The sequence below is a fragment of the Microcaecilia unicolor genome, chromosome 5, assembly GCF_901765095.1.
Source record: "Microcaecilia unicolor chromosome 5, aMicUni1.1, whole genome shotgun sequence".
Classification (NCBI taxonomy): Eukaryota; Metazoa; Chordata; class Amphibia; order Gymnophiona; family Siphonopidae; genus Microcaecilia; species Microcaecilia unicolor.
The window spans coordinates 6,658,857-6,683,037 of NC_044035.1; the positions used below are offsets into that span (position 1 = coordinate 6,658,857).

The window sequence follows — 24,181 nt, forward strand, 5'->3', positions numbered from 1 at the left end:
GCGGAAAGAAGGCGGGCGGTTTCCTCCTCGGAGATATCAGGAAAGGAGGAGAAGGAGGTCTGTGTTGGTTGGTTGAGGGAGAGGGTTGAAGGGATAAAGACGCACTAGGTGAATTGCTTGGAGCAGTGGCTGGAATCCTAACAGCAGTGACACAGCTGCATTGGGTTTTCAAGATGAATGGCAGGGCTGTGGTTAAAATTAGAGGTGGGCGATTAACATGCTAATTTTTTAACACAGACTCTTCTCCAACCCCCCCCCCCCCCCCCCCCCCCACCACCATCATTTACCTTTCCAGCTGTGATCAGACTCTGGACTTTTTTTTCAGCTTCCTTAGCACAGCTTCAAAGTCCTTGACTTCTCCTGCACGGTCTGGCTCTGGAGGTACTTGAGTTGTGCCATGCAGGAAGTCGGGGAAAGTCTTGCGTTGTCAGCCCAGAAAGGCATCAAATCCTGTGATGGTTATAAGACAAGATGGTAGAGGAGTGAGAGAATACTGACATAACTGGTGGTTTGCCCATGTTTATCCAATAAATACCTGTTTCAGTTTTTTTTTTCACCAGAGGTGTTTATTGGTTAAAAACCTAAAATCAGAAGCCTTCCTTATAGCTCCACTGGTGGAGACAGGGTGCTGACTTAAGTGGACCCATGGGCTGACCCAGATTGGCAAGAGTTCGCTCATAGTTTATTTGCAAGCGATTGGAGTGGAGGAGTGGCCTAGTGGTTAGGGTGGTCCTGGGGAACTGAGGAACTGAGTTCGATTCCCGGCACAGGCAGCTCCTTGTGACTCTGGGCAAGTCACTTAACCCTCCATTGCCCCATGTAAGCCGCATTGAGCCTGCCATGAGTGGGAAAGCGCGGGGTACAAATGTAACAAAAAAAAAAAAAAAAAAAAGAGTTCTCCACGTATGGAGCGTTCACACGCACCTGTTCAAAGGCAGGATGTACATTTGCTGTAGTTATGCCAGTGGTCCTGCGTAAAGGGCTACTGAAAAGGGTAGCAGACTCATTTCCAGTTTAGACTGACTTTGTTGTTCTTTGTACGAGACTTCCATGTTCTCTACCTGCTCCCCAGCTTACTGAAGGTGTGACTGTCTTCTCTTTTAGGTCAGCCCTCAAGACCTTTATATTGAAAGGTTTAACTTAGCACTGGGACAGTACATGGGAGCATTACAGAGCATTGTTCCTCTTTTCATATATATGGTAAGTTACACGCTGTATTTTTCTACATCCTAAAGACTTTATATTGTCATTTGACCACATTAAATGTTGTCTGTTTTCTTCCAGTATACATCAGTGGTGTAGCTACGTGGGGCCACGGGGGCCTGGGCCCCCGTAGATTTGGCCCTGGACCCCTGTGCCGATGACCCTCTCGACCCCCCCTCCCTCCCGCCGCCAATCCGCTGTCGCCTACCTTTGCTGGCGGGGTACCCCAACCCCCGCCAGCTGAGGTCCTCTTCTTCCGGCGCAAGGCTTCGTTCTGTTTCTGAGTCAGACTCAGAAACAGAACGAAGGAAGAAGAGGACCTCATCTGGCAGGGGTTGGGGTCCCCCGCCAGCAAAGGTAGGCGACGGCGGGGGAGGGTTGGTGGCGGGAGGGGGGGTCGAGAGGGTCGTCGGCAATGGGGGGGGGTCAAAGTTGGTGGTGGCGGTGGTGGGCAATGGTGGGGGGGGGGTTGCTAAAATGTATTTATTTTTGCAATTTACTGGAAGCCTTTGATCTCCATGGCCTGGTCTGAATTTGCAACTTTAAAAAGCTGTTGAATCCTACATTGCCAACTAGTAAGACTGCTGATCCACAGGGTGGAAATTTCCCTAACTAGCTTCTGACACAAAGAATGCGCCTTGGTCTGGTAGACCAAGAGACATTGGGGATACCAGTGGTGTGTGAGAGTCTGCAGGTACCAGTGGCCATAGCTGGGGCTCTATATGAAGTCCAGTATCCTCTTTCCAACAGTGACCAATCCAGGTCACATCATCTGGCAGAATCCCAAAGAGTAAAACAGAATTCTTTAAATCTAAAACATTTTTTTTTGTCTCGGTTGAGTAGCTCTTGACACTTCACCATAGTCTTGAATTTTCCCATCTAGAAGTAGATTGGCTGCTTTCAAATGTTAACCCCATTCTTCCTGATCAGCCTTTTCCTTTTAAACCTTTTCCTTAATGAGATTCCTGAGGTTTCTTTATAGGTTGACTTGACTAGACTGTACACTTCATGGACTCTATATGCTTATGGAGTGGAGGAGTGGCCTAGTGGTTAGGGTGGTGGACTTTGGTCCTGGGGAACTGAGGAACTGAGTTTGATTCCCACTTCAGGCACAGGCAGCTCCTTGTGACTCTGGGCAAATCACTTAACCCTCCATTGCCCCATGTAAGCCGCATTGAGCCTGCCATGAGTGGGAAAGCGCGGGGTACAAATGTAACAAAAATAAAATAGATACTATTGGAGATTCTACATGGAATGTTGCTACTATTGGAGATTCTGTTGCTACTATTGGAGATTCTACATGGAATGTTGCTACTATTGGAGATTCTACATGGAATGTTGCTATTCCACTAGCAACATTCCATGTAGAAGGCTGCGCAGGCTTCTGTTTCTGTGAGTCTGACATCCTGCACGTACGTGCAGGACGTCAGACTCACAGAAGCAGAAGCCTGCGCGGCCACATTGGTGATCTGCAAGGGCCGACTTCTACATGGAATGTTGCTAGTGGAATAGCAACATTCCATGTAGAATCTCAAATAGTAGCAACAGTGGAGGAGTGGCCTAGTGGTTAGGGTGGTGGACTTTGGTCCTGGGGAACTGAGGAACTGAGTTCAATTCCCACTTCAGGCACAGGCAGCTCCTTGTGACTCTAGGCAAGTCACTTAATCCTCCATTGCCCCATGTAAGCCGCATTGAGCCTGCCATGAGTGGGAAAGCGCAGGGTACAAATGTAACAAAAACAAAATAGATACTATTGGAGATTCTACATGGAATGTTGCTACTATTGAGATTCTGTTCCTACTATTGGAGATTCTACATGGAATGTTGCTACTATTGGAGATTCTACATGGAATGTTGCTATTCCACTAGCAACATTCCATGTAGAAGGCTGCGCAGGCTTCTGTTTCTGTGAGTCTGACATCCTGCACGTACGTGCAGGACGTCAGACTCACAGAAGCAGAAGCCTGCGCGGCCACATTGGTGATCTGCAAGGGCCGACTTCTACATGGAATGTTGCTAGTGGAATAGCAACATTCCATGTAGAATCTCAAATAGTAGCAACAGTGGAGGAGTGGCCTAGTGGTTAGGGTGGTGGACTTTGGTCCTGAGGAACTGAGTTGGATTCCCACTTCAGGCACAGGCAGCTCCTTGTGACTCTAGGCAAGTCACTTAACCCTCCATTGCCCCATGTAAGCCGCATTGAGCCTGCCATGAGTGGGAAAGCGCAGGGTACAAATGTAACAAAAATAAAATAGATACTATTGGAGATTCTACATGGAATGTTGCTATTCCACTAGCAACATTCCATGTAGAAGGCTGCGCAGGCTTCTGTTTCTGTGAGTCTGACGTCCTGCACGTATGTGCAGGACGTCAGACTCACAGAAGCAGAAGCCTGCGTGGCCACATTGGTGATCTGCAAGGGCCGACTTCTACATGGAATGTTGCTAGTGGAATAGCAACATTCCATGTAGAATCTCAAATAGTAGCAACAGTGGAGGAGTGGCCTAGTGGTTAGGGTGGTGGACTTTGGTCCTGAGGAACTGAGTTCGATTCTCACTTCAGGCACAGGGAGCTCCTTGTGACTCTGGGCAAGTCACTTAACCCTCCATTGCCCCATGTAAGCCGCATTGAGCCTGCCATGAGTGGGAAAGCGCAGGGTACAAATGTAACAAAAATAAAATAGATACTATTGGAGATTCTACATGGAATGTTGCTACTGTTGGAGATTCTACATGGAATGTTGCTACTATTGGACATTCTACATGGAATGTTGCTATTCCACTAGCAACATTCCATGTACAAGGCTGCGCAGGCTTCTGTTTCTGTGAGTCTGACGTCCTGCACGTATGTGCAGGACGTCAGACTCACAGAAGCAGAAGCCTGCGCGGCCACATTGGTGATCTGCAAGGGCCGACTTCTACATGGAATGTTGCTTGTGGAATAGCAACATTCCATGTAGAATCTCAAATAGTAGCAACAGTGGAGGAGTGGCCTAGTGGTTAGGGTGGTGGACTTTGTTCCTGAGGAACTGAGTTGGATTCCCACTTCAGGCACAGGCAGCTCCTTGTGACTCTGGGCAAGTCACTTAACCCTCCATTGCTTGCTGCCATGAGTGGGAAAGCGAGGGGTACAATTGTAACAAAAATAAAATAGACAGTTTGGAGCACATAGACTTGCCCCATAGAAATGATAAATGGTAGCACAATCACTTTTTTTTCTGCTCTTTCCCATGTGAACAAAGCACTAAGAAATTCTTTCTTGTTGAAGAAGTTGAAAATTGCTCGTAAATATTTCAAGCAGTCAATGTTTAGATTGTTCTATCTCAGATTACTGTAATTCAGTTTACATTGGCTATTCAGCATTTTAAAGCATAGGATGCAGTTAGTACAGAATACAGCTATCAGGCTGATTTTCTTCTGCGTTTAAGCATGATTTGCTAAGGTCATTGGCTTCCTATTGATGCCAGAATGTTTTAAGATAGGTACTTTAATTCATGGTGATTTACCGGAATATCTGCAGTCTTATTTTCAGTGTTTAACTGGCAGTGGAGTTTATGGTCTTAGGAACCAGGTGCTTTTAATTCTTCCATCTGTCATCTGAAGTCTTAAAAGTCTTTTATGGAATTCATTACCTTTGTCCCTTAGATTAGTTAGGAATTATAATCAGTTTAAAAGACAAGGACGTTTTATTTGTGAAGCTTGTAATTATGACTTGGGTATTATTATTTTTTTTTGGCCTGTTTTCACATTATATTGTAACTTCCTAGAGAATTCGCTAGCTCTTCTTTTGTTACCCACCTTGAAGTGAATAGGTGCATGTGGGCTGGAAGACTCAAATGTAATGCAATGCTGTTAAGTATGCTTTAATAGCAGCAATTTCCTTCTCTACATTGTTGAAACCAGTTGTAAAGCTTCCATCAGTGTCTGTGGTGCTTAACTGGGTATTGTGTTAGCTAAAAACAGATAACTTTCTGGGACAATCAGTGGTTGGTAATCGGTGCTGGAGAATTTTGTTAAGGCAGCCCAAGTAACACAAATGCATATAATCTGTTACATGGAGAGAAAACAGGATGAACAACTCTTATTACTATTATTTTATACTACTATTTAGCATTTTTATAGCGCTACAAGGCGTACGCAGCGCTGCATAAACATAGAAGAAAGACAGTCCCTGCTCAAAGAGCTTACAATCTAATAGACAAAAAATAAAGTAATCAAATCAATTAATGTGTACAGGAAGGAGGAGAGGAGGGTAGGTGGAGGCGAGTGGTTACAAGTGGTTACGAGTCAAAAGCAATGTTAAAGAGGTGGGCTTTCAGTCTAGATTTAAAGGTGGCCAAGGATGGGGCAAGACGTAGGGGCTCAGGAAGTTTATTCCAGGCGTAGGGTGCAGCGAGACAGAAGGCGCGAAGTCTGGAGTTGGCAGTAGTGGAGAAGGGAACAGATAAGAAGGATTTATCCATGGAGCGGAGTGCACGGGAAGGGGTGTAGGGAAGGACGAGTGTGGAGAGATACTGGGGAGCAGCAGAGTGAGTACATTTATAGGTTAGTAGAAGAAGTTTGAACAGGATGCGAAAACTCTGGTCTCAGAAATAGTAGTAAAGAAGTAAATAACAGCCCATAAAGAACTACCTAGTCCATCTAGTCTGTCCTGTAGGGTGGCTACAGTTGTACCTGCCGCTATGTGCAGGCTACATCCCTTTATGTCTCGTTTGAAGCGTGAAGGCCATTTAAGTTTGGCGTGGATTGCATTATCTTTCTGTATAGGGATCCTCTGTTTATTGCTTTGCCTTTTTAAGCAAGGCGTACTGCCCTCGGGTGCACGGAGCCAACCATAACATGGCGCCGTGCCCCGATGGGCCTGCACGAACGGGCCCAGCGGAGGGGGAAGGAAGGGGCCGAGCAAAGGGGAGAAGGTTTCCCGCCGGCCCCAGGTACCCCGCTGGGATGGGAGGGGAAAGGCGAGGGAGTTTAAAACCCCCGGTCTGAGCCCGGACACCATAGTTTCTCGGCGTCCGGCAATTAGTCTGCACCCACCCACCCTCCCTAATGATAGATACGAACACACATGTAATTATGTCGCAGCTTTGGCGGGGTAAGCTAGGCAGCTGGGACAGCTGCGCTTACGGTTGAGCTCTCTTGCTGTGCGGCAGGGAGCTCTGTATATGGTTGGTCAGTCTTGCTAATAGCGGCGGACTGTATGGGCTGTTAAGCCGGGAGGTTTGGTTGGCTTGGGTATACCTAGTGCAAATTTCGATGATATGAAAATAAAGCTGCGGCCAAGTTGTGCCATGATAATAAAAATATTGTCTCCTGTGTTTACTGCATCATAGCAATTACTCGGCAGGCACGAGGGGGTCTCGGCTGCCTATGTTATGAATTCCCCACCACTTTCACTGGGAGGGTGTTCCAAGCATCCACCACCACCCTTAAGTGTTCCCTGATGTTACTTTTAACTTTACTTTCTTGCAACTTCATTTCATGTCCTCAAGTTCTACTACTTCCCTGTCTCTGAAAGTGTTTCCCTGTATAATATCTCCCCATCCCTCCTTTCCTCTAGAGCAGGGGTGTTCAACCTCGGCCCTCTCCTTGTTGGGTTTTCAGGATTTCCTCAATGAATATGCATGAGCTCTATTTGCATACAATGGAGGCAGTACATGCAGATAGATCTCATACTACTACTTAACATTTCTAAAGCGCTATTAGGGTTACGCAGCGCTGTACAATTTAACATAGAGGGACAGTCCCTGATCAAAGAGCTTACAATCTAAAAGACAAGTGAACAGTCTTGCATATGCATATCTCATGCATATTTATTGGGGAAATCCTGAAAATCCGACTGGATTGCGGCCCACAAGGATCACCGTTGAACAACCCTACTGTAGAGAATACATATTCAAAGATTTTTGTGACCTGCTATTTAAAACTTTGATCGCTTCTCAGAAAATGTAGTTTTTGCACTGAAACAAAAGCTTTGAACTAAAATACTAGAACAATTAGGGGTCCTTTTACTAAGGTGCGCTAACAGATTTAGTGTGTGATAAATAAGACGTACCTACGGAAATATATAAACAGGATGGAGTCGGTCCAGAGGGCGGCTATTAAATTGGCATGCAGTCTCGGTCATAAAACATTTAGGGACAGGCTTATGAACCTCAACATGTGTACCCTGGAAGAGAGGTGGGAGAGAGGGGATATAATAAGTGATGTTTAAATACCTCAGTGGCGTTAATGTACAGGAGGTGAAGCCTTTTTCAAATGAAGGAAAACTCTGGAATGAGAGGCATTGGATGAAGTTAAGAGGAAATGGGCTTAGCAGGAATGTAAGTAAATACTCTTTCACTGAAAGAGTGGTGGATGCGTGGAATGACCTCCCGGTGGAGGTTATGGAAAGAGGACTGTGAAGGAAGCATGGGACAGGCATGTGGGAGCCCTTAGGAAATGGAGGAGTTAGTGGTTACCGAGGAAGGGCAGACTGGATGGGCCTATCTGCCGTCATGATTCTGTGTTTCTGTGAATAAATGTAACATCAGCCTTTTCTAAAAGCCCACAGACCATTTGCTTGCCAGAAGTCATCTGGGATCGTATTCCAAGCTTCTGGTCCCACTATTTTAAATGCCTTCACCCTCCACTTAATTTTCATCAGTTTCCACACTGTAGGAATTTGTAAATGTTTTGAGGCCCTCCTGGCATAATTTTATTTTCATTAGGACCTAACTCCTAATACATTCTTTCTCTTTAACATCAGCAAAATCCATCCCTTCCTCTCTCAGCACTCTACCAGAACCCTTATCCACACTCTTGTCACCTCTCGCCTAGATTATTGCAACCTGCTTCTCACTGGCCTCCCTCTTAGCCATCTCTCTCCTCTTCAATCAGTCCAAAACTCTGCTATTTTCAACAGACATCGTCCCATCACTAGGTGGGTCTTTTACTTAGGCCTGCTGGTGTTTTTAGCATGCATTAAAAATAGACGCACGCTAAATGCGAAAGACGCCAATGTAGAACCCTTATCTACAGTCTTGTCACCTCTCGTCTAGATTATGGCAACCTGCTTCTCACCGGCCTCCCACTTAGCCATTTCTCTCCTCTTCAATCAGTCCAAAACTCTGCTGCATGACTCATTTTCCACCAGAGTCGCTATGCTCACATTAGCCCTCTCCTTATGTCACTTCACTGGCTCCCTATCCTTTTCCGCATTCAATTCAAACTTCTCCTATTGACCTATAAGTGCATTCACTCTGCTGCTCCCCAGTACCTCTCCACTCTTTTATCTCTCCCTACGCCCCCGCTCGGGTACTCCGTTCTGTGGATAAATCTCTCTTGTCTGTCCCCTTCTCCTCTACTGCTAATTCCAGACTCCGTTCCTTTTATCTCTCTGCACCTCACACCTGGAATAGACTTCCTGAGCCTGTACGTCAAGCTCCATCTCTGGCCGTCTTCAAATCTAGGCTAAAAGCCCACGTTTTGGAGCCTGCTTTTAACTCCTAACTTCTATTCTCTTGTTCAGTACTCATGTCTGTTTTATAATTCTCATGTTAAGTAATTTCCTTATCCCTTATTTGTCCTGTTTGTCTGTCTCAATTAGATTGTAAGCTGTGTCAAGCGGGGCCTGTCTCTTATGTGTTCAATGTGCAGCGCTGCGTACGTCTGGTAGAGCTACAGAAAGAAGTAATAGTCATAGTAATCTGTAGTGCTTGTACAAAATTATTGTTTTTTTTATCCTTCCCTCACAGCCGTTCTCTTTACACATTGATCTTCAATATTTCTCAAGCAGCAACCACTTTGACAAAATTACTTTAAAATGAGAGCCAAGATTGTTGCCTGACAAAGAGGGGAGTCCCTTTGTAATAATACAGCCAGCCGTGGGGGGTTTCCTCTGACGATGCAGTCAGCCTGGTTACTTCAGTGCATTCAGAATCGGAGCAACTCATAGCTGAAACAGTTGTCTTCCCTGGAGGATTTTTGAAATGTATTTTTATTTATTCCACAGGCTTCATATACCGCAGAGGGCCTGACATAGGCTGCAAAGTAGTTTACAAATGCTTTAGAAAAAAAAAAGGAGAGACAAAAGGGAAGGGATGTCTTGAGAAAAACAAGTGGCTTAGGGAAAGGAAACTGGAAAAAAGTGATAGGAAGTACAGAGTACACAGGGAGACTGTGGTACAGGGGATTAGGAGGCGGTGAAGAGAGCTCAGTGCTTGTTTGAAGGTAGAAATGGTGGATTGGTCATGGATATGTCAAGGGAAGTCGTTCCAGAGCCGTGGTCCCAGGTAATTGAAAGCAGTGTCACAAGTGTTGTTCAGGTGGATGATAGATGGCAGAGATAACATGAGAAGATTGTTGTCTGATCTGAGGCAGTGGAGGGGAGAGTAGGGAATGAGCAGTCTGTTGAGAATAGGGGCAGAAGGGGATCTGGACTTATAAAGCAATAGAAGTATTTAAAATTTGATGCGGGTGGAAATTGGAAGCCAGTGCTTGGATTGGAGAAGGAAGGCGACACGGTCAAAGCAATGAGCGTAATGGAGAAGTTTCACTGCAGTAGACTGAATTAAACGTAATCTTTTAATGCTGTGTAAGGGAAGACTGGCAAAAAGAGAGGGAAAGGGACTTGATATACCGCCTTTCTATGGTTTTTTTGCAATGACATTCAAAGTGGTTTACATAGTATATACAGGTCCTTATTTCTACCTGGGGCAATGGAGGGTTCAGTGACTTGCCCAAAGTCAGAAGCAAGGAGCTGCAGTGAGAATCAAACCCAGTTCCCTAGGATCAAAGTCTGCTGCACTAACCACAAGGCTACTCCTCCACTCCAACGTAAGTGTGTTATGACCAGAGCACTACTACTACTACTTATCATTTCTATAGCGCAAAGGAGAGGGTGTAATAGTGAAGCTGGGAGAAGGGAACAGACGGCACGTACTCAGGGGAAGACAGAGAATGGAATCTATATGAGGTTTGAAGATCTGATTGGAGTCAAATGTGACACCTAAAATCTTTACTGCCTTGGTCTATTTTTTTCTTCCAGCACTACATGGCTTTCAGAGAATTAGAACTGTACAGTGCCCAAACCTCTCTGTACTGTCCTTACATTCATGAGAAGTTCTGAAATGTGCAGCTGAAACTTGCTGAGAGTTGTGAGGTGTAGGCAGTGCCAGCAGAAAGTGTCTGGAGAACACGTACAGTGGCCTAATGGTTAGTGTTAGGGGTTTTGATCCTGGCTACATTGGTTCGATTCCCACTGCTGCTCCTTGTGACCTTGGGCAAGTCACTTAACCCTCCATTGTCCCAGGGACAAAAACTTAGGTTGGGTCCCTCTAGGGACAGATAAAGTACCTGTGTATAATGTGTAGAGCGCCTCGTATGTCTAGTTGCGCTATAGAAATTATTAATAGTAAAGGGACAAGATTCACAGGGCTCTAGCTAAGCACACATTTCCCTTATATGCTTTACACCATTGTCAGTTCCTTCCTCATAACTGACAACCCTTTTCAACACAGGCCAGTAAGACATAGGAGCCTCATTTTTCATATAGAAGGGCCCTTTCATTGTATGTATCCTAATTTCTTCTGCAGACATACCCTAGTAGATGTGCTAGCAAGGTTTCTGAAAGCAGGACCACCTCTGTCATACATATATTGACTGGCATAATGCTTCTAGTCTGGGATGCTCAGTATCCTACCTGTTGTGAACAGTGATACCTGCCACAAATTATGCTAAATTTCTGCCTGCAGTGGCTCAAGCTCCACCAGTAGTGTGAGGTGTCGGTGACGTGTGCAGTCCCCTTCCCTGCATGCTAGTCTCGGTTTTCCTCATTTTCTTGTATTTCCTTTCTCTCCTTTCCTTTCTTCAGGTTTGTCAACTTCCAGGTCTTGCTTTGTACTACTACTACTTATCATTTATATAGTGCTACTGGACGTACGCAGCGCTGTACACTTGAACATGAAGAGACAGTCCCTGCTCCACAGAGCTTACAATCTAATTAGGACAGACAGACAAGAGATAAGGGAATATTAAAGTGAGGATGATAAAATAAGGGTTCTGAACAAGTGAATAAGGGTTAGGAGTTAAAAGCAGCATCAAAAAGGTGGGCTTTTAGCTTAGTTTTGAAGACAGTTAGAGATGGAGCTTGACGTTCCGGCTCAGGAAGTCTATTTCAGACATATGGTGCAGCAAGATAAAAGGAATGGAGTCTGGAGTTAGCACTGGAGGAGAAGGGTGCAGATAAGAGACATTTACCCAGTGAATGGAGTTCCCGGGGAGGAATGTAGGGAGAGATGAGAATGGAGAGGTACTGAGGAGCTGCAGAGTGAATGCACTTATAGGTCAATAAGAGGAGTTTCAAGTATGCGGAAACGGATAGGAAGCCAGTGAAGTGACTTGAGGAGAGGGCTAATATGAGCATAACGACACTGGCGGAATATTAGTCGTGCAGCAGAATTTTGAACAGATTGAAGAGGAGAGAGATGGCTAAGTGGGAGACCTGTGAGAAGCAAGTTGCAATAGTCTAAGCGAGAGGTGATGAGAGTGTGGATGAGGGTTCTGGTAGTGTGCTCAGAAAGGAAAGGGCGAATTTTGCTGATAGGAGGAGGATAGGTGGAGGAGTGGCCTAGTGGTTAGAGTGGTGGACTTTGGGCCTGGGGAACTGGGTTCGATTCCCACTTCAGGCACAGGCAGCTCCTTGTGACTCTGGGCAAGTCACTTAACCCTCCATTGCCCCAGGTACAAATAAGTACCTGTATATAATATGTAAGCCGCATTGATCCTGCTATGAGTGGGAAAGCGCGGGGTACAAATGTAAGAAAAAAATAAATAAATAAAAAATATTATAGAGGAAGAAACGACAGATTTTAGCAGTCTGCTGAATATGTGCAGAGAAGGAGAGGGAGGAGTTGAAGATGACCCTTCCCTTCCCTTTCTCAGTTATCTGTGGCAGGTCTCCCCTACCTGTTTGCCTTCACCACAGCAGGACACACTTGATAGCAACCCTCACTGGTGACATGACCTGGCTGGCCCCCTCTCCCTGTCAGCAGCATTACCTTCCTCTTTATCTCACTAATAATGCTCTGACGTTTGAAGGTTGCTGTTCAGTGTCAAGGGTCACAGGAAGCCTGATGTGCTGGTGATGCATTGCCGTACTGGTGGTAAGCACAGTGTAAGCATGCAGATACTCATGTACGTTGCATGACTGGGCGAGGAAGATAGAGGGTAGTAATTCCGCTGCTGTCTTCTGGGACCCTAGTGGCTCCTCCTGCCCCACTCCAATAAGTTTGGCATGCCTTGTCTCCTGCTTTTCTGTGCGAAAAGGGTAAGGAGGCGCCACACTTTGGGATTAAATCATGAAGTAGATCTTTGCAGGTTTGGTTTCTCGGCCTACTTCTGATGTACCAAGTTGAGCCTTTGCATTGTGTTCTTTGGCAGCAGACTCTTCTCCTGAGGATCAGATTATTTTTCGGGCATAAGAATATAAGGGTTGCTGCACTGGGTCAGGTCAATGCTATATCAAAGCCAGTATCCTGTTTCCCACAGTGACCAGTCCAGGTCAGAAGTACCTGGCAGAGTTACTTAATCTCGGGCAAGAATTTATTTATTTATTTGTGCTTGTTTATGCATTCATAATGTGCTCAAGGTGATGTGTGTGAAGCTATATTTTACAGTAGTAGGGAAGGAGGGGCTAAGAGGCTGCTGCACCCCCCATTGCCTGCTCACCTGTAGCTTATGTGGCAATGGGGAGAGGCTTTAGGTTGCAGTTGCTGGGGCAAAAGGGGAGAGGCTAAAACTGCAGCTTCTAATGGTGAGGGGGTGCACCCCCTCCCCACAACCTCCCCCCCCCCACAGCTTTAGCCTTTCTGCATTATTCCAGTCTTGATATACCACCTTTGTTGATGAGCAGATCAAAGTTGTTTACAAACAAAATTTACAGTTGTGAAAAGGAATGCCAGTTTAAAAGATCGGAAAGATTCAATTATACACAATTAAAATATTGCAAACTAAAAACAAGCGCAAAGAGTTCAGGGAGATTATGGTATTTGCCGAAGGTCACACAGTGACTTTCATGATGGAGGTAGAACAGTGAATCAAAGGTTATGTTTTTCCATTCTACGTCAGGCAGGGCTGGCTTAACCACTGGACCAGATGAGGCTCTGGCCCAGGGTGACGGCAATCAAGGGCGTCAAAATACCCAGCCTCTGACTTCATTGATGTAAAGATGAAACCTCTCCCCCCCCCCCCCCCCCCACTGTCCAATGTTTCCTCTTCTCTTCCCCCATGCCCCTGGGTCCTGTTTCTGTCCCCCTCCCTGTGAGCCGGCACCGCTTCCCCTCCCAGGTCACTCCCTCAGGGCCCTGCGTAGTTCACATCGGTTTGCTGTCATTAACACGAGAGGCTGGATTCAAGAAATATAGAAGAACACAAGAGGATCACTGAAAAAAAGCGGTGGGAAGAGGTGACAAGACCTTTTTCAGATATATTGGAGAAAGGAGAAAAGTTAGGAATGGAATTGATAGTCTGAAAGATGCTCGTGGAAAGTGATGAGGAGAAAGCGAACGTACTAAACAAATACTTCTCTGTGGTATTTCCAGAAGAAAATCCTGGAGAAGGACCATGGTTGACTGCTGAGGAACGGAGTGAATGTGACTTTGTTCGTGGAAGGAAGTTGTTTATAAACACCTGGACAATCTGAAAGTGGACAGAACTGTGGGGCTGGATGGGATTCATCCCAGGATACTGAGGGAACTCAGAGAAATCCTAGCAGGACTGCTTAAGGATTTATTTAACAGATCTTTAGAGGGGAGAGGTTCTGCATGATTGGAGACGAGTGAATGTGGTCTTTCTTCACAAAAGTGGGGACAGGGAGGAAGTGGGAAACTACAGGCTGTAAGCTTCATGTCAGTAGTAGGAAAAATAAGTTTCTGCTGAAGTAAAAGATAGTTAACGTTTTAGAATCCATTGAGTTGCAGGATCCGAGGCAACATGGCTTTACCAAAGGAAAATCCTTCCTAATGAATCTGAACTCTTTGGGTGACCAAAGAACTGGATGAAGGACATGCACTAGATGTAATCTATTTGGATTTCAGCAAAGCTTTTTCATGCGATTTCAGCAAAGCTTTTGATACAGTTCCTCACGGAAGACTCATGAATAAGTTGAGAGACCTGAACTGTGAACTGGGTTGGAAACTAGTTGACTGACAGGCGGCAGAAGGTGGTGGTAAATGGAATCCGCTTGGTGGAAAGAAAGTTGAGTAGGTTGAGTACCTCAGGGTTTGGTACAGGGGCCAATTCTGTTTAATATATTTGTGAGAGACATTGCTGAAGGTTTAGAGGGAAAAGTTTTACCTTTTGCGGATGACACGAATATAACCATTAGAGTGGATACCTTGGAGGAAGTAGAAACCATGAGAAGAGACCTCCAAAAATTAGAAGAATGGTCAAATTCTAACTGCCAGTTAGAATTTAATGTGAAGAAGTGTGCAGAGTGATGCACATGGGGTGCAGAAATCCACACCATACCAGGTAGGAGAAGAGAGATTGATAAGCACGGCACAGTAAAGGGACCGTGGGTGATGTGTCCGAGGATCCCAAGGTGATGAAGCAATGTGACAAGGTGATAGCCACAGCCAGAAGGCTGTATAGAGAAGGGGTATAACCAGCAGAAGAAAGGAGGTTGTACAAGTTGTTGATGAGGTCCCACTTGGAGTATTGTGTTCAGTGTTGAAGGCCATATCTTGCTAAGGACGCAAAAGGACTTGAAGTGATTCAGAGAAAAGTGACGAAAATGGTATGGGGTTTGCATCGCAAGAGGTACGAGGAGAGACTTGAGGACCTAAACATGTATACGGTCTGTGCCAGAGCCGGTGGTGGGAGGCGGGGATAGTGCTGGGCAGACTTATACGGTCTATGCCAGAGCCGGTGGTTGGGAGGCGGGGCTAGTGCTGGACAGACTTATACGGTCTGTGCCCTGAAGAGCACAGGTACAAATCAAAGTAGGGTATACACAAAAGTAGCACACATGAGTTGTCTTGTTGGGCAGACTGGATGGACCGTGCAGGTCTTTTTCTGCCGTCATCTACTATGTTACTATGTTATACCCTGGAGGAAAAGAGAGATGGGTGTTAAAATAGCTCCTTTCAGTTTTGCCCACTGATGTTCTACTTCCTTCAGCTGTTCCCTTCTAGCTAACTCTTCCTTCAGAAATTCCCCCAACTTGGCAAAGTTAGTTCTTTTGAAATCCTAGGACCTTCAATCTTGAATAAGCCCTCTCCTCCTGTGTCCTTAACATTGAACCCCCCTTCCAATTTGATCCACTCTCATTGCGATATAATTTTTACCCTAACACAGAATCCCATTGATTGTCTTCCTTTCACCAGGTCTCTGAGAAGCCTATTATATCTACCTCTTCTTTTAGTGCTATATACTCTAACTCTCCCATCTTTTTTAGACTTCTAGCATTTGTATACTGATACTTCAAATTGTGTGTTTTCCTTGTAAGCTTCGTAGAAGTTGACGGGAATAATTTGAATCCTTTACTCACTCCTTAAACACTTGTGGCTTTCTTTCACTATTGTTGAAACCTCTGTATTGGAATTCCCTAAATGTCCTGTTTCAGTAGTATCCTTCAAGGATACTCCACACCGAATCATTTGCTCCTGGTGGATGTTGGCTCCTCCCCCCCCCCCCCCCCCCATTTTATTTTAAAGCTGCTCTAGCTCCTTTTTAAATGTTAGCGCCAGCAACCTGATTCCATCCTGGTTAAGGTGGAGTCCATCCTGTTGAAATAGGCTCCCACTTTCTCAGAACGTTGCCTAGTTAAATCTCTCATCCTTATACCATCATCTCAGCCACGCATTGAGACTTTGGAGCTCTACCTGCCTCTTGGATCCTGTGTGTTGAATAGGGAGCATTTCAAAAATTCTACCCTGGAGGGTAGAATTTCAGCTTTCTACCTAAGAGCCTAAATTTGGCTTCCAGAATCTCCCTCACACATTTTCCTACGTCATTGTACCAGGTCAGCTGCCTCCTCCACAGCACTATCTAAAATCCTATCTAGGTTATGTGTAAGGTTCTCCACCTTCACACCAGGCAGGCAAGTGACCAGGTGATCCTCACATTCATCAGCCACTCAGCTATCTACATGCCTAATGATAGAATCACCAACTGCAACAGCTGTTCTAACCCTTCCCTCATAGGCAGAAGTTTCTTGAGAGACATTCTCAGTGCGATAGGATATTGCATCCCCTGGTGGGTTGGTTCTGGCTACAGGATTACTTCCAACACCAGGGTGATGCTTTCCTTTTAGGAGACCTCTCTCCTACAAAGCAGCATAGGGCCTGCCAGGCTGGAGGTTGGAATTCTCTACAACGTCCCTGTAGGCCTCCTCTATGTACCTCTCTGTCTCCCCAAGTCTGCTACTCTAGCCTCAAGACTTATTCTCTGAGAGCTGGGAGCTTTCTGCATTAACATACACACAACCTCTCTCCAACTGGGAGATAATCATACATAGTAACATAGTAGATGACCTGCACGGTCCATCCAGTCTGCCCAACAAGACAACTCATGTGTGCTAATTTTTGTGTATATCCTACTTTGATTTGTACCTGTGCTCTTCAGGGCACAGACCATATAAGTCTGCCCAGCACTATCCCCGCCTCCCAACCATCAGCTCTGGCACAGACCTTATAAGTCTGTCCAGCACTATCCCCGCCTCCCACCACCGGCTCTGGCACAGACCGTATAAGTCTGCCCAGCACTATCCCAGCCTCCCACCACCAGCTCTGGCACAGACCATATAAGTCTGCCCAGCACTGTCCCTGCCTCATGTGACACTCAGTGCAAAAGACTGGGTAACATTTCTCTTGCTGTTGGACTGCTGTCTGCATCTTAGTATTGTTGAGTTGTTTAATTAAAACTTGTTAAGTACTAGGGGTATTAGACTAATATAAAGAGTCTTGATTATGTGGTATATTGCATGATTTATTTAGTATTTGCTTCTCAGAAATTAATAGAATATAATTAAAATTCTAATGAAAACTCCCTTATCCTAATTAGCATAATTGACTGTAAATTTAGATTATAAAGAAAGAGATGTGCTGAGGGTGGGTGAATATGTAGGCTTAGGCCTTGCTGTGTCTTGTAGAGGCTCTCTGTTAATGCTGTAGGCTGTGACAGTTAAGTTTCTACCTGTGGAAGAAAGTTCAAGTTTAAAACTATAAGGAAAAAGGGTTTTACACTATGGAAACTAGTTAATAAAGCTTTGCTTTTCTAAATTCAAATTGTTTTGATCAATAAACCTACAATTTCTCTTGTATCCCCAATTTTTAAATCACCAAAGCCCAGAGCAAAATAATGTGCACTTACCCAGAGATTTTTAAGAAAGCCCAGAAAACCTGATTATTTAAACAGGCATTTAATTTAGAAGATTAAAGGGTGCTGAGAGTATATTGTGCTATTTCCACTGTTTGATCCCCTCCCCTTTCTGGATTATCCCCTCCCCTTGATCCTCTTTGTTTGTTTGTTACTTGTTTGCTGGTTAGTATGTTCTTACTGCTGAGTGCTATAATCTGTCCTACCCATACATTGTCGTGGTACGTCTGGCGAAGGTGCAAGCGGAAGAACAAATGGCTAAAAATGTAAGGAGGGGAGACAAAAATTTCTTCAGGTATATTAGTGAAAGGAGAATGACTAAAAAGGGAATTGTGAGACTAAAAGATACAGCGAAACGCTATGTAGATAATGATGAAGAAAAAGCCAATTTGCTAAATAGATACTTTTGTTCTGTTTTCACTGAAGAAAATCCTGGAGAAGGACCACGGGGGACTGGCAAAAGTACACCTGAGAATGGAGTGGATAGAGCACCGTTCACGGAAGAGAGTGTGTATCAACAACTTGGAAAGCTAAAGGTGGACAAAGCCATGGGACAGGACGGGATCCGCCCCAGAATGTTGAGGGAGCTCAGAGAGGTTTTGGCGGGTCCTCTTAAAGATTTGTTTAATATATCCTTGCAGACGGGAGAGGTTCCGAGGGATTGGAGAATGGCGGATGTGGTCCCTCTTCACAAAAGTGGTGATAGGGAAGAAGCTGGAAACTACAGGCCGGTAAGCCTCACTTCGGTTATTGGAAAAGTAATGGAAGCGATGCTGAAGGAAAGGATAGTGAATTTCCTGGAAGCCAATAAGTTGCAAGATCCGAGACAACATGGTTTTACCAGAGGGAAATCGTGCCAAACGAATCTCATTGAATTTTTTGATTGGGTAACTGGAGAATTGAATCATCGACCTGCTATAGAAGTAATCTACTTAGATTTTAGCAAAGCTTTTGACACGGTTCCCCACAGGAGGCTCTTAAATAAACTCGATGGGCTGAAGATAGGTCCCGAAGTGGTGAACTAGATTAGGAACTGGTTGACGGACAGACGACAGAGGGTGGTGGTAAATGGAGTTCGCTCGGAGGAGGGAAAGGTGAGTAGTGGAGTGCCTCAGGGATCGGTGCTGGGGCCCATTCTGTTCAATATATTTGTGAGTGACATTGCCGTAGGGTTAGAAGGTAAAGTTTGCCTTTTTGCGGATGATACTAAGATTTGCAACAGAGTGGACACCCGGGAGGGAGTGGAAAGCATGAAAAAGGATCTGAGGAAGCTAGAAGAATGGTCTAAGGTTTGACAAAATTCAATGCGAAGAAATGCAAAGTGATGCACTTAGGGAGTAGAAACCCAAGAGAAACTTGTGTGTTAGACGGTGAGAGTCTGATAGGTACTGAGGGGGGGAGAGGTATCTTGGGGGTGATAGTATCCGAGGATCTGAAGGCGACGAAACAGTGTGACAAGGCGGTGGCCGTAGCGAGAAGGTTGCTAGACTGTATAGAGAGAGGTGTGATCAGCAGAAGAAAGGAAGTGTTGATGCCCCTGTACAAGTCGTTGGTGAGGCCCCACCTGGAGTATTGTGTTCAGTTTTGGAGGCCGTACCTTGCGAAGGATGTTAAAAAAAATGGAAGCGGTGCAAAGAAAAGCTACGAGAATGGTACGGGATTTGCGTTCCAAGATGTATGAAGAGAGACTTGCTGACCTGAACATGTATACCCTGGAGGAAAGGAGGAACAGGGGTGATATGATACAGATGTTCAAATATTTGAAAGGTATTAATCCGCAAACAAATCTTTTCCGGAGATGGGAAGGCGGTAGAACGAGAGGACATGAAATGAGGTTGAAGGGGGGCAGCGTCAGGAAAGATGTCAGGAAGTAGTTTTTCACAGAGAGGGTGGTGGATGCTTGGAATGCCCTCCCGCGGGAGGTGGTGGAAATGAAAACGGTAACGGAATTCAAACATGCGTGGGATATGCATAAAGGAATCCTGTGCAGAAGGAATGGATCCTCAGAAGCTTAGCCGAAATTGGGTGGCGGAGCAGTTGGGGGGAAGAGGGGTTGGTGGTTGGGAGGCGAGGATAGTGGAGGGCAGACTTATACAGTCTGTGCTAGAGCCAGTGATGGGAGGCGGAACTGGTGGTTGGGAGGTGGGAAGTACTGCTGGGCAGACTTGTACGGTCTGTGCCCTGAATAAGGCAGGTACAAATCAAGGTAAGGTATACACATATGTTTGTCTTGTTGGGCAGACTGGATGGACCGTGCAGGTCTTTTTCTGCCGTCATCTACTATGTTCCTTTTAACTTCTCTTAATATTTGTTTGTAAACCGCCCGGATCTGCGAGTCAGCTTGGGTAGTATAACATAGTAACATAGTAGATGACGGCAGAAAAAGACCTGCACGGTCCATCCAGTCTGCCCAACAAGATAAACTCATATGTGCTACTTTTTGTGTATACCTTACCTTGATTTGTATCTGCCATTTTCAGGGCGCAGACCGTAGAAGTCTGCCCAGCACTAGCCCCGTCTCCCACCACCGGCTCTGCCACCCAATCTCGGTTAAGCTTCTGAGGATCCATCTGAACAGGATTCCTTTATGTTTATCCCACGCATGTTTGAATTCCGTTACCGTTTTCATCTCCACCACCTCCCGCGGGAGGGTATCCCAAGTATCCACCACTCTCTCTGTGAAAAAATACTTCCTGACATTTTTCTTGAGTCTGCCCCCCTTCAATCTCATTTCATGCCCTCTAGTTCTGCCACCTTCCCGTCTCCAGAAAAGGTTCGTTTGAGGATTAATACCTTTCAGATATTTGAACATCTGTATCATGTCACCCCTGTTTCTCCTTTCCTCCAGGGTATACATGTTCAGGTCAACTAGTCTCTCCTCATACATCTTGTAACGCAAATCCCATACCATTCTCGTAGCTTTTCTTTGCACCGCTTCAATTCTTTTTACATCCTTAGCAAGATACGGCCTCCAAAACTGAACTATAATAAATTATAGAAACTCAGATGGCATCTGTCTCTGCCGTTGCTGACCATCTATCTTGATGCATCCTATGCCTGGAACGGCCCATCTGAACTGGAGCACCTTGATCCATCTCTTGCCATGTTCAAATGCCTCAGGCTGCTTTCAAATCCAAACGTTTAGATTAATAGTCCAAACTTTGGTTTTGGCTCATATAGATTACTGTAATATCCTGTATAGGTTGCAAAGCCAGTTTTATGGAGATTGTAGACGTTGAAAAACACAGCAGCATGTTTGATATTCAGGGCCTCTAAATTCAAGGGGGTTACTCCTCTGCTCTTGTTTGCATTGGTTACCGGTTATGCCATGAGTGATCTTTAAAGTATGCTGTTTAATCTTTATCTTGCAGGGACTTGCTCCTGGTTTTTTGCAGAATTTGATTGTTATCCACTAGAAACTCAACGTAGACTTAAGTGAATACTTATTCTTGCATAATCCAAGTCCTGTAAAGGTCATTTATAAGGCAGTATTTTCTTATTAATCAGCTAGATGGTGGAATGCATTTACAATAGGATTTAGATGTCAAACTAATTATGGAAAATTTCACAAGCTTTTTTTTTTTTTAATTCCAGAAGTTTTTCTGAATAAGACAAGTTAGCTTTGGTGTTTAGTTAATTCCTGGGAATGCCCTGTTTCTTTTATGTGAGTCACACTGAACTCTAGAGGCTAGTGTGGGATATAATTGTCAATGTAATAACAAATAGTATCCCTTTCCTTTGACAGCCTTTTCGATTAATACTGTATCATAAACTTAATTTTTCCAAAGATTTTGCTTTGGTAAATGAGGCATCTTGTTGAAGTGTCTTGCTCTAGAAAACACAATCTTCCGTATTCTTTTGCAGCAAGCTTACACTTAATTTTTTTATTCAGAGAAAATATTTTAAGAGCAGTTTAGAGTATGTTTGTTAGTACGGGTTGTAAACCTGCAGCTCTTGAGACTAAGGACATCTATGGGTGATGTTCGAGTTGACCTTTGTCTTTGGGGAAATGACTTGCTAGTTGTTATGCTGACTACCTCAGTGGGAAGGCCAGGATTTGGGTTCAGCGGTATTTCATAGGAAACCTGATGGTCAGTCCATATCTGCCATATATGTTCCTGCTTGGTTAATGTCTTTTGTCTGCCATTGTGAATGACTGGCTTATCTTGAAGGCATAGCTATGCAGAAGGGGGATCTTGCCAGGTATTTGTGATCTGGATTGGCCACTGTTGGAAACAGGATGCTGGGCTTGATGGACCTTTGGTCTGGCCCAGTATGGCAATATTTATGTACTAAGTAACATCTCGGTTTACACAAATGATTTCACATGTTTCAAGCAGAGCAAATGGTTCTTTGTGTCAGGGAAGTGCCTCTGCACCTTAGGTGGTGGGGCTAGTTCTGGGCAAGACGTCTACAGTCTGTGTCCTGAAAAAGGCAGGTACAAATCAAGGTAAGGTATACACATATGAGTTTATCTTGTTGGGCAGACTAGATGGACCGTGCAGGTCTTTTTCTGCCGTCATCTACTATGTTACTGCTACTAATCATTTCTATAGTGCTACTGGACATATACAGCGCTGTGCACATTATATGCAGGTATTTCCTCTGTCCATAGAGGGCTCACAATCTAAGGTTTTGTACCTGGGGCAATGGAGGGTTAAGTGACCTGCCCAAGGTCACCAGGAGCTGCAGTGGGAATCAAACCCAGGTTGCCAGGATCAAAGCCTGCTGCACTAACCAATTAGGCCACTCCTCCTTGGTTGCAATTTCCAAAGGATGCCCCTCTAAAGAGACACACCCCATTTTGTGGGCAGGAATTTATTATGGCTTATAGTGTTTGCCTTTGCTTGTAGAATTATTAAAGGATTATGTCTTTTTTTTTCCCTCCTGCCAGAATAAATTTTACATTGAAACCAAGCTCAACCGAGACCTGAGAGAGGATCTTATCAATCTGTTTACGGAACATGTAGCAGAGAAGCATATTTACAGCTTAATGCGTAAGTACATCTGCCAGTTTGGCGCTTTTCTGTTTGTTTATAGCTCTGCCAAGATGTGGGAAGGGAAGGGAAGAGCTTGGTGCCTTGATGTTAGTGGTAGAACTATGTGGAACAGTGGGAAAAAAAATCCCAGCTCCCCGTTTTAGCAGGTTCCTGAAATTTTTTTTTTTTTTTTTAAAGAGACGTGTTTGGAGGTTACACTCTGCTGGTTACTGGTATAAAGGAGGAAACCTCTCTTTGTATTTCCTGCATTCTTTCCTATATGGATATGCCACACACACTGCTTTTCCCCTGGGATAATATGTTTATTAATGGACAATCATTTAGAATTAGTACATTGCACACAATATCCGATGGGGAAACACAGTGGAGACCCAGGCCAAGGTATCGGCCTGTTTATCCGACATTGCGGCATGGATGTCCAACCGCCACCTGAAGCTGAACATGTCCAAGACCGAGCTCCTCGTCTTTCCTCCTAAACCCACTTCTCCTCTTCCTCCACTCTCTATCTCTGTTGATAACACCCTTATCCTCCCTGTCCCATCTGCCCGCAACCTCGGAGTCATTTTCGACTCCTCCCTCTCCTTCTCTGCGCATATCCAACAGACTGCCAAGACCTGTCGCTTCTTCCTCTTCAACATCAGCAAAATTCGCCCTTTCCTCTCTGAGCACACCACCAGAACTCTCGTCCACGCTCTCATTACCTCTCGCCTTGATTACTGCAACTTACTCCTCACCGGCCTCCCACTCAGCCATCTATCCCCCCCTTCAATCAGTTCAGGACGCTGCGGCACGTCTTATATTCCACCAAAACCGATACACTCATATCACCCCTCTCCTCAAATCACTTCATTGGCTTCCGATCAGATATCGTATACAATTCAAGCTCCTCCTCCTTACCTACAAATGCACTCAGTCTGCGGCTCCTCACTACCTCTCCACCCTCATCTCCCCCTATGTTCCCGCCCGTAACCTCCGCTCACAGGACAAAGCCCTTCTCTCAGTACCCTTCTCCACCACTGCCAACTCCAGACTCCGCCCATTCTGCCTTGCCTCACCCCATGCCTGGAACAATCTTCCTTTACCCATACGCCATGCCCCCTCCCTACCCATCTTCAAATCTCTGCTTAAAACTCACCTCTTCAATGCTGCCTTCGGCGCCTAACCACTCGAGATATATAAAATACCCCAATCTATCCACCCTATCAGACTAACTGTTCACTCGTCCTCTAGATTGTTCACTTGTCTTTAGATTGTTTTCTTGTCTTTTAGATTGTAAGCTCTTTGAGCAGGGACTGTCCTTCTATGTTTAAATTGTACAGCGCTGCGTAACCCTAGTAGCGCTTTAGAAATGCTAGTTAGTAGTAGTAGTAGTAGTGGTCATATACTCTGACAGCTACTCTAGGCACAAATTGTCCAAAAAGAGAGACATTGGAAATCATAAGAAGGTAAGAATAGCCATACTGGGTCAGACCAATGGTCCATCTAGCCCAGTGTCCCATTTCCAACAGTGGCCAATCCAGGTCACAAGTACCTGGCAGAAACCCAATTAGTAACAAAACAAAAAAGGAGGAGCAAACCTCACGAAACCGTGAGAAGTACAAAGAAAACAGTGAGATGGAT

At 45.0% G+C, this 24,181-nt stretch overlaps 1 protein-coding gene across 2 annotated transcripts in view; it reads left to right on the plus strand.

The window, feature by feature from the left end:
• The window catches only part of CACUL1 (CDK2 associated cullin domain 1), a 97,265-nt gene that overhangs the window by 41,329 nt on the left and 31,755 nt on the right, over positions 1 to 24,181 (plus strand). For both annotated transcript variants that reach the window (XM_030202630.1, XM_030202631.1), the window contains exons 4-5: positions 1,105 to 1,200; positions 22,456 to 22,558. In XM_030202630.1, the coding sequence (XP_030058490.1) occupies positions 1,105 to 1,200; positions 22,456 to 22,558 (199 nt within the window). The remainder of the gene's footprint in view (positions 1 to 1,104; positions 1,201 to 22,455; positions 22,559 to 24,181) is intronic.